Genomic DNA, 11,523 nt, shown 5'->3' with positions numbered 1-11,523 from the left:
GGTACCTGATTAAATTGTTCAATTTAAATGCATTCAGTAACTTTTTTTTTTTTATAACTAGAGATTAATATGGCACACAAAAACCTTCAGGATCTGGCCCATTTGCCTCGTCAGGTTCTCCAACTATCTATCTTTCCATATGCACCACTTGCAACAATGCAATGCACTATGACTCTTCATGCCTCCAAGCCTAAAACTCCCTTGTTCCCTCTGACCATCTAGTAAGCACTCATTCATCTTTTAAGACTCATCTTCTTTACAAATACTTTCACAACTATCTCCTTTTCCCAGAAAAACAGGGCATTCTCTCTGATGTCTCTAACTGTAGTATTTATGTACTTTCACCTTAATATCTATACCACCTTTCACTGATTACTTGATGATCAAAATTTGCCTTGTTGAAAATCTGTCTAGCCCTTTAAAGCAATAATTTAACTACGGTGAACATTTCCAAAACTGTTACATTTCACGTAAGTCAATTATTATGTCTTTTGAATAATATGATTCTGATCTGTAATATTCAAATTCTTTGGGGTTAGAAGAGGGGGAAAACCCATTTTTTAAAACACTGGGTGAATTTAGGCTGTAGGAAGAAAATATCTCAAAGACAATAGATTGAGGAAAAGTATACCATGTAAAACATATACTTTATGATTCTTTTTTAATACTTAGGCATTACAATCCATATCAAATTTTACCAACATGCTGTTCTATAAATTTATATTTTTTATACCATGATTTGATTTTACTGTTCCATGCTAAAAAGCCCACTCACTCATAATTACTTTTAGCATACATTACCTGGAATTATAAAAAAATTCCGTTCAATGTTGGCAAACTCTTTCCCCTGACATATAAGAGAACAATTACAGAAATGTCTAGTGGTCAATTTTCCCAAGCTAATGAGCAAAAGAAAAGCCCCAATACATTGACATTTTCACTTAACAGTGGCTCATCCCTACAATTATCAGAAATAAACCTACTTGCTACTGCACTATAGCGGGCAGGTTTGTCAAATGCCCACCTTTAAGAGCGGGGTCAACTTCTAAGAAAACTGTACGGAAACGTTCAGTTGTTAACAAAAATTTAATATTAAAATTATTCAGTTGTTTAAATTATTAATTTAGAAAAAAACATGTATTAATCACCCATAAAAACAACTTTTATTTTAATAAATAACAGTGGGCTTACCAAAGGAAAGGGATTTTAACGTGTCAAGTTTTATGCATATTGGTAAGAAACCTTAAGGAGGTGAAACCAACTATTCAGTATAACCCATTAAACCCCCAAAATAAAACTATAATACTTTAATAACAAAACTTTAAAAATATTTTCAAAAAGAAAATAGTTCACTCCTTAACCATGCTTATTTTCCAGCAATTTCAGTTCATGTTAAGTGCTTCATTTCTCTGCAAATCTGATGTTGCACAAGGAATATACATATTTTCATATCACAATATCATTAATATCTCAGGCTAATAATATTGTGAATGCAACTGTTTTATAACAAACACAAAGTAAAAAAAAATCAATGCTACTACTTATGGCAAATAGAAACAAAAGTAAATATTGAAAGAATGTTTCCTTTTGTTTCCAGTACTGTTTTTAATTGGACTTTAAATGGTCATAAACTCTCCTGAAATCACCTCTATTTCTGGCCATAAATCCACAGTATAAATATGGTGTATAAAGCTAAACTATAAGAGCTAACTATATACTGGATAATCAAAATAATCAATTATAACTAATACTGCTCTTGAAGACCAATCTAATGAAAAAAGTATCATTAGATATGGTGAGAAAATACAGACAAATCTGTACAATCTAATATCTATAAACAGTGAAATCAAAACATCCAACTTCCTTACAGAAAGTGTTTCATCTATGTAATTATAAATGTTAAGGACTCTTGCATTTTATAAACACAAGATGGGCTCACTTTGATGATACTAATTTTAAGATTTATAAAAACGTTTAAAAAAATCTTTCCACAAAAGTTTATACAGTTTAAAGCTATACACCAATCTATAAATTTCAGAAAATGAAAAAAAACAAAAACAAAACCTTTATAAGATCACGTGTATAAAACAAGAAATGAAATGTGATTTTTATTAAGGCAATACTGGGCTACTTCACAAATCACCACCTCAAATATTTACACTGCTCCACACTACTAGTTTCTATCACATTCACAAAGGATTTTTTTAATACCAAATGTTTAAAATCTTCAATGTAGTAAATTCTTTATTCACATTTCCTATATATTTCATGGATTTGTAGTAACTATATCCAATTAGAAGCAATGAAAAAAAAAAAAAACTGTAGCTATAGGAATCTGCTTTAATTTCACATGAATACCATCCAAAAGTCCTGGATGGCAAATTTACAAAGTAGAGCAAAATGTCAATATATTATGCCTACTTTGTGAAAAGTAATCTTGAGATCATCTTGTAAATACATGTTTTCATGTAAAAATCAGTGAACTATGGCAGAATTTCTAGTTTTAGTTCAAAAAGTTCTTAATTTAAAACAATAAAGAACAGTTTTAAAAACTTGATCACTTAGTTAAAAATTAAAATTCCAAATATAAACGTGTCATTTAATAGTTTAGACTTACAGACTGCTGGTGGCAGCAAATGATTTACAATAATAAATATATACAAAAAAGGTATCTACAAATAAAGAGCCTTGTTATACATGAGCAGTGGCCTGGTGAAACATACCAATCACACAGCATTTTTAGTTCATGAAAAGGGTAATTGGGTGATAGAAATTTGAGGTTTAACTCAACTATTTACAGTAACTGAAGTAATGATTCTGTTCCTCAAGTCCCATAGGGATATAAAAAGTTTTACACGACAATTGTCATGTTTTTTTTTTTTTTCCTTTTTTTGGGGGGCCAGGTTAATTCATGTCAACAACAAAAATAATGAAAATGTCACAATTCTAGCATGCTTAATGGTTTCCTACTTAAAACTGTAAATAATGTATTTATAGTACATTAGTTTCAGTACTGCACTTTGCCTGTGGCTTTACCTATACTGATTTCTTTCATAACAGATGTATCAGGATCATTTGAATGTACTTCAAGTTTTTTCAGACTGACGGTAGGTTTCATTTCCTGGAGCTGCTTTAAGACAAGCTCGGTGCAATTTTTAAGAGTCTTGTCTAAAACAATTTTTACATTATCACTGCACTGAAGCTGTGATGGATTGGCAAACTGTATAAAGGTTTCACTTTCTTTACAAGAACATATATGATTTCCACTAGCCACAGAGGTCTTGTCAATATTTTTTCTTGAATTTGAATGGGATCCTTTTTTAGTTCCACTATTTAGTTGGTCTTTGTCAGTATTTTTCTTCTGCTTCACCGCAGACTCCTCAAGAAACTTCAGAAATGATACTTCAAATCCCATTGGCTTAAATGAGCTCCAGTCAAAAGATGCAGGATGCTCCTCAGTGGTTTGAATTGCAATGGCAGTTTCTTCTTCTTTATTCACACTATTTAACTCCATTGCTGATACTGGTTCAGCTCTTTCAACTTTCCTCTTTTTATTTTGTGAGACATTTTTCTCTTTATTAACTCTCTTCAAATTACTTGTTTTTTGTCTTTCTGACTGGCAGGGATTATTCTCTTGCAATTCATTACTTACATTTGAAGAAGTATTAGCTTGGGTCTCCACACTTGTGCTATCTTCATTTATTAATTTTGTAATAAATAATTCTGTTAGCTCATCCACTTCATCTTTTTCATTTTTTTCAACTTCGTTCTGTGGAACTGTCGTTGTTCTTGAGTTATCATTGCTCTCTGATATACACGTGTCAGAATCTTTCACATTACTCTTATCACCTTCTTGCTCAGAAGTTTCCTTTACTTGTGAGTTACAACACTGTTTGAAGACAATAAGAAGATTGCGGTGCTGTGATGTAAATGCCTTAGATAATTTATGGCACTTATAATGCCTAATTATGTTGCTTTCACTTGTAACAACTGAAGTACACCCCTTTATCATACATGGATACTGGGTTACAAATCTGCTTGTACATTCAGATAAGGCATCATTTCTAGCCTTTATTGAATATACATGTTTTCCCCGTTTCAGAGAATAAGGTTTATTTTCTTCAATCTGCACAATCTTTGCATTCTTGTTTTCTAAATTATTTTTTTTCTTTCGTTTGGTCTTAGGCATTTTGATTCCTTCCTTTCCAGATCTGCTGTGCTTTGTTCCCCGATGTTTAGACTTTGACTTTTCTTGGTTTGCCTTACTCGATATATTTTCCTGGCCAGGTGTTAACCTTCTTGGCCGAATCAAATGAGCTTTATGTTTGTCATTATGCTTATTAAAAATGTGTCGAAGAAGATTAGACCGAGTTGCATATATACGGTCACAGCCTTCACAATCACACTTGTATATACCATCTTCTTCTGTTTTACTTGTCCTTATCCCAATTCCGTGGTCTGCTTCAAGATGAACAACATAGTTCAAATATGTAGTAAATGAAGATTTACACTCTAACTGGTCACATGGAAATTTCCCAACATCCACAGAAGCAGTCATACTTTCAATTTCCTCAGGAGTCATTTCATGAAGTTTCATGTAGTGTTGTATTAGACCAGTAATTGCTTGGAAAATTCGAGAGCAGTCACTCACCTGACATCGAAATTCTTTCATAGTTTGTTTAATTTCAGTTTCTTCACTTTCTTTACCAGCTTCACTTTCCTCTTCAACTTCTACAGAAAATGCAGGTAAATCAGATTTGTGGACAGCCTGATAATGAAGAATCAAGTTTTGCTGTATTGTAAAGGCAGCAAAGCATCCCTGGTGAACACATCGATAAGGTCGATAGGGACTATATCTTGTTGGAAACTCAAAGGATTGGGAAACTGGCTTCTTTTGTTTTTTCTCCTCCTTTTCTTTTTTATGCCTCCTAATTTTCCGTCCTTTGATCTGTAAGTTTGTGAGACAATTTGTATTATATTGTTCTGAAGTAACTGTAATCACTTGTGAAGAACTTTCTGTTTTGTCAGGACTTTTTTTTTCTGTAAGTTGTTTTTCTGGGACCACTGCTACATTACTGAGAGTATTTTCTGTCTCTGCTCCCAATTGTAAAGCAGGCTGGAATTCCCTTTTATTTTCCTCTGTCATAGTTAGTTTTTTTAATTGTATAATTCGTGGGGCTGACAAATTTTCAGTCTGTGTTTTTCTTCCATAAGGCCTTTTTATTTTTAACTTTACCATTTCTTCAGTTGTAAAATGATGTACCAACTGACAGTGTGCCCGGAGATTAGAATTTCTTGTAAATGTTTTTGTACATGTAGGTACTACACATTTAAATGGAGCAAATTTCAACTGATTTTTCTTAATTTCAAGAATCATCTCTGGAGTGTACTGATGAATTTTGCCATAGTGCTTAAATAGTGCATCTTTTGTCATAGCACTGTAGTTACAGCCTTGGTTTTGACACACAAAGGGTTTGTTAACTCTGTCACTAAGTTGAATGTTTATCATTTCAGAAACTGGCTGAACTATTGTGACATTTGGAATTGGTTTAACAGGAGTGGGAGTCAGTGTTACTGATGCATTTATTAGTACACACTGGGATACTGGAGTGGATAGGTCACTTTCTAATTTTAATTTCTGTAAGCCCTCTAAAATTTCCTGTATTTGATCTTCCTTATGTAATACTTCACACTGAGGAATGTTACTTTTTGTTGGCATGATGCTTATGAAGGAGGAAAACTGAGCAGAATCAGGTAATTTGTTATTTTGTACAGCATTTACTGAAGGAAGCTGAATATTATAATTTATCTGAGCATTCTGTGATGTTTCACCAGCACCCTGAGATTCACTTTTTACCTCAAGTATTTGTGAATTCATAGCAGTTTTAATAATTTCAAGAGTCTTTTCAAAGTTTTGTATAACATTATCTTCAGAAATCTGCAAATCAGAATTTATTGAAGTTGTGCATGAATTCAAAGCCATCATTTGGGAATCATCATTTTCAGTTTTTAATGTTAAAGGGGCTAACACTGTATGGGACTCAAGATTGGTTTTGAAGTTCTCTTTTAGATCAGTCACAAATAACTGATTGTCAACATTATTTAATTTCTGTGTTAGATTTTCCACCAAACCCTGAGGTTCACAATTTGGAATTATGTTTGAATGAAGGTTAGTAGTTGGGATCTCAATACTCTTTGCTATGAGTCCCATTGTTAAGTCACTTGTTACCAAGTTTTGGGAAGCATTAGGTGCAATTAGTGGAGGAGCAACTTTCTTTCTTCTCTTAGAAGCACTGTTTCCCTTTTTATTTAAATGACTGGGTCTTGTGTTCTGAGGACCACTTATAACTGAAACACGTAAACTGTTACTGGTAAAATTTTGTGATTGCCCACTAGAATCAGAGAATGAACTAGAGCACAAACCATTTTCAACAGTCTTCAGTAGTAAGTCATTTGTTGGAAAAACAGGCAAACTGCTACATTCCTCAATGGAGGAAGTTTTAGAGTTTGGTGTCCTATTCTGGTTTGTCAGCAGGGTGTTTGGGTGACATACAGCCTGCAACAGGGGTGGCACAGTTGGATTTGGCACCACTGCTGCATTCACTTGTGCTGTATCTGATACACAACCTGTTGGAACATGAGAAAGCATTTCAGCACCCTCAAATGTACTGGGAATGCCAGCAGTTTCCAAAGCCTGCTTAATAATTTCACTTCCATCTTGACTAACACTGGTGTTAAAGGTAGTCACATCAGATCGAGGAAATGTATTTGGTAAAAATGTTGATGAGCGATTTTCTGCAGCAAGAAGCTGAAGGAATGATGGATCTTTAAAACATGCTTCTGGATTGAAGGTAGACTGTTGTGGCTGCTGCAAATTTACTGCATTTGTGGAGAGAATCATGCTGGCAAGAAGAGAAGGTTGTCCATTACTCTGCAGAAGTTCTTGAGCAATTTCTGCTCCATCCAGTGGTTTACAATAAGATCGCTTAGATAAGTGTCCACCCAGAGATCTGGGATTAGTAAAAGCCCTGTAACACCTGCTACAAATGAATTTCCCATCTCTAATAATTGCAGGCCATTTAGCCCTTTTGTTGTGCTTGGGTTTTCTTTCCTTCCCATTTGGGCCCCGCCCACGGTCTTTTTTAACTTTTTCAGGTGCAGACTGTTGGGCACTGGTGCTATTGAAGTCATTTTCAACTTTCACTTGTGAAGGGAAAACTGCATTTTCACCATTACCACCCTTGAGAAAGGATGAATTGGTGTTTCCTTCAATCTGTGAGGAATAATGATTTGTATTATTTTCCAGCTGGGAAAAAACAGAATTAGTCCCACTCTCTGCTGGTGAAGGGAAGAGAGACATTGAACTACTTTCTGCAGGTAAAGGAAGAAAAGGATCTGAGCCGCTGTCAATATTCAAAGGCAAAACTGTTTTGGTTAAATCTTCCATTTGTGCTGGCAAGGTAGTATTAGATAAATTTTCCATTTGGGAACATAACATACCACCTTGTTCATTTTTATCCTGAGAAGGTATACTTGGATTTATGACACTTTCCATTGAGGGCAACAATGGAGTTGATAAACTTGCTAAATGAGCTGGAAAAATGGAAGGTGAGACATGCTGCAACTGGGCTGAACAAGTAGCATTCCCATTGACTTTGGTCTGTGGTGTAAAAAATGCATTATTAGAGCTGCTCACCTGTGATGGCAAAAAATAAACAAACTTTCCATTATTTGGTGTATTTAAGTTGTTAGATTTCTGACTTTTTTTATTTTTGCGCTGCATTTTAAATGCAGCATATTGTTCAGGGTGTGCTGTCTTCATGTGTTTCCCAATACTCTGTGAAGAATTATAGGTTCGAGTACATCCATCGACCTGGCAGCTGAATTTCTGAACTGGAGCTTTTGGAGGCACTGACGGAGTTCCTAATGAACTACTTAGGTTGGGCTGTGGTGGAACAAATGTGATACTTTCTAATGTCTTAAGAGGTAAATTATAAAGACTGGATGCTGTTTTAACATTACCCCCACATTCAAACTTGGAAGTTGGTAAACTGTTTTGAAATCCTGCCTGATTTTGCAGAGAAAAGGTCATCAGGTTGTTCACTTGTCTTTCTAAGTTTTGTGGGGTAAGGTCATCTATTTTGAGGGTTTCTGAATTTACTAAAGAATTCTGAGTAATCTGGGCTCCAGTAAAGCAATCCTGTTCTTTTTTCTCTTGGAAACCTGGATGACACAAATTATTACAAGTATCTTCAATGGGTGTATGTAAGTTTGTGACCAGTGATTCACCAGTGCCTTCCACAGCTGAGTTTTCTTGCTTTCCAAAGTTATCTTCAATCCCCTGATTGAGAGACACCTTAATGGACACAGCTACTTCACTGGCCTGAAGCAGAGGAGTAGCAGCAGGGTTTCCCAAACCATTTGACAATGGTCCATTGGCTTGCCTAAGCTCAGAGGCAGAATTCTTGTCTTGTTTGGTCACAGCTGATTCTGCTTTACTTTTATCCCAAGCATCACTTCTATGTGCTGGTAAGCTGTTTTCAATGTTATCTTCGGAAGGAAGAATAGATCTTTCTTTCTCAATAGTCTCTTCTGTGTTCTGATTCATTTTGGAAAGCTGAAGAGAATCTCCAGATGAATTAAGTTGGTCTTCGAGAGGGAGAGGCGGCACTTTCTCAGGAGGAGAACTGTGATCATCCAGATGCTTTTCTAGCTCACTCTGAGAACGATAAACTTTACCACAACCTGTGAACTTACAAGTGTAGGTATTATAATGTTGTGCTTCATGATCATACAGTAAATAAGCTTCTGAAAAAATTCTGCCACATTTAGGAAACATACACTTTGCTCTAAAGACTTGATGCTCCTTTCGGTGGGTTAAAAGCTCTGCATAACTATTAAAACCAGCCTTACATTTCATCTGTATACAGATATATGGTTTACTGCCACAGTGCATTTGTAAGTGATCATTAAGATGAGTAACACTTACAAAATGCCGTCTACAGTACTGGCAAATAACTTTTTTGCTTTGCATTTCAAGAAAGCGCTTGGCATCTTCATTATCCTTATGCCCTTTCACATGAGCAATTAAATTTTTAAAGTACTTAAAGCCCTTTTTACAAAAAGTTACAGGGCAATTAAATTCATTAACAGGTACTGGTTTCTGGACTGGGATCACTTCTGGCTCATAAGATTTATCTCTGTCATCATTCTCATCATCTGAACCATCATTGTCATTAAATACTATGAAATCTGTTGAATAGAGACTATTCTTTTTTATAGGCCGCTGTTCCTGCTTAGCCACAGTATTAGTCTTCTGATTTTCATTGGTAGTTGGGACCTTAGGAGGCCTTCCCAATCTTCTTAATGGTTTCATAGCTGCTAGTCTTTCTTTACTAGACTGTTTAACATGCAATGTAACATGAGGGACAAAAGTTTCTTTAGAATTAAAGTTCTTTGCACATATGGGGCAACTGTAAATTCCATCTTTGTAATGTTTCTGAGCATGTCGTACTATTCTATGACCAAGGAATTCTTTGTCACATAGCTGTTTAACATGCAATGTAACATGAGGGACAAAAGTTTCTTTAGAATTAAAGTTCTTTGCACATATGGGGCAACTGTAAATTCCGTCTTTGTAATGTTTCTGAGCATGTCGTACTATTCTATGACCAAGGAATTCTTTGTCACATAGCACACAATACTGCATGTAGGCTTGCCAATTTCTAAACCTAGCAGATATAAATCCCCTCTCTCTTAATTGTTTTATCTCTCTCTTCTTTTGCTTTTCATCACCAAAGTCTTTAAGAAGGCCAGAATTAGCACCAACTCCACCAGAAAGTCCATTCACAGAAGTTTCTTTACTCTCTTCTTGGTAGTCTGTTACTTTCTCATATACTTCACTGTCATTTAGTTCATCTATTGAAGACACAATGGATGCTTCTTCTCCCATTAATGCAAGACACTGTCGTTTTAAGGTTTTCCAATCCCAGAATTCTGGATCAAAAGGCCATTGCATTTTCAATACAAGCAAGAGCTCACAGCGTAGAGAATTTGGTATGGGAAGATTTTCTTCATCATATTTCTGGTCTGGCTGATTATACAACATTTCCACAGCGTAATATGCATCTACTGTAGGCTCAATAAGAAATTCACTCAGCTGACAAGCACGTTTAACTTCCAGATCATCAGGCAACAAGCATGAAATAGTCTTGCAAATAGATATTTTCACTTCAGTATTTTCTGTAGATTCCAAGCGAAGAGCTTTCACACACAGTTCTATACAGGTAGCAAGTCCAGCGCCTTCGGTCTGTGAAAAAGCAAATAGGAAATGTTAATTCATATTAATCACACAGATTTTTAAATTCAGTTATTAAGATCAAGATTTGCTTTCCTCAAATCTTGCAATAAAAACATATAAAAAGATGCCTCTTATAAAGCATTGCAGCTTAGCCTGGTGTGTGTGCACACATGTGCACATGTGTATGTGTGTGTAAAATGAACTGAATAGCAGAAAAAGCTTAAGTATTGGAAACTAAGATAAGACATAGATATGAAATGGTCTAATAGCTAGGCAAACTTGGAGTTATTTAACTTCTCTAACCTTTCATATCCCATTTATAAAATAGAGGTTAAACAGCACTTAAATGTCATAAAATTAATGTGAGCATTAAAGGAGATTAACTATCTAAAGTACCTGGTATAGTTTATATCACATACTAAATGATCACTAAATGTCACCTATCTCATGGCTGGACCAGCTTAAGAATTTGGAGTAGGAGGAGACATAGTCCAAAAAATTATTTTTTTCCTTTTGAATTAGCATCTTGTCCTATTATGTTATTAGACAGAATTACTGAAATAAGAGTCACTTGAAAGATACATGGAATGAAGAGATAAAAATGGGTTTTAAGTGCTAAAAGGGAACAATGATGTACAAGAAGTAAACCAGCCACAGGACAGTGTGATATAGGATCCAAAGGCAAGAAAGAAAAGAAGTAAAGAAAACTAATAGAGTCTTTATTTTCACAGGTCAAGAAGGAAATAAAATATTTTGCCAAAACAGAAGCCTTGATTTGAGGAAAAGCAGGGCAAAATCACCCAGAAGAAAATGGACAATTACAATAGATACGAAGACACCTATTCTAAAAGTGACAGGGAAGAAAGACAGGAGAACAGGGAAAGAGGTAGGTCCATATGGGCATCTCTTGCTTTCACAGAAACTTGTGTAGTTATTTTATACTATTTTGGGATAGATCTGAGCTATAAAACTTTTACAGTAAAACGTCTGCATCTTTGTTACACGCCTCAGGAGCTGCTAATAATGGTGGACAATTAGGCCACTCTTCTGTCATAATATACAAGAAAGAAAAAGACATGTGGTCAGTGAAGCTGAATACTAGAAAGAGCAGGGCACAAAGAAGTCTTAGAGGAATTAAAGGCCAAGTCAACCATAAAAATGATCTAAAGTGGTACTGAAGACATATATAATGTCAGAAGGACTGATACATATGGAGAGGGCAA

The 11,523-nt window shown here is 35.1% G+C and overlaps 1 protein-coding gene across 1 annotated transcript in view; it reads right to left on the bottom strand.

Moving 5' to 3' along the window:
- Positions 1–628: 628 nt before the first annotated feature.
- Positions 629–11,523, bottom strand: part of ZNF292 (zinc finger protein 292) — an 88,052-nt gene continuing 77,157 nt past the window's right edge. Inside the window, exons 9-10 of the mRNA XM_008576377.1 lie at positions 9,655–10,309; positions 629–9,507 (exon numbers count right to left, since the gene is read on the bottom strand). Coding sequence (XP_008574599.1) covers positions 3,008–9,507; positions 9,655–10,309 — 7,155 coding nt within the window. The 3' untranslated portion in view covers positions 629–3,007. The remainder of the gene's footprint in view (positions 9,508–9,654; positions 10,310–11,523) is intronic.

Source organism: Galeopterus variegatus, unplaced genomic scaffold (assembly GCF_000696425.1).
Source record: "Galeopterus variegatus unplaced genomic scaffold, G_variegatus-3.0.2 Scaffold1342, whole genome shotgun sequence".
NCBI lineage: Eukaryota > Metazoa > Chordata > Mammalia > Dermoptera > Cynocephalidae > Galeopterus > Galeopterus variegatus.
The sequence above is the reverse complement of the archived record's forward strand: the minus strand, read 5'-3'. Positions and strand labels throughout refer to the sequence as shown.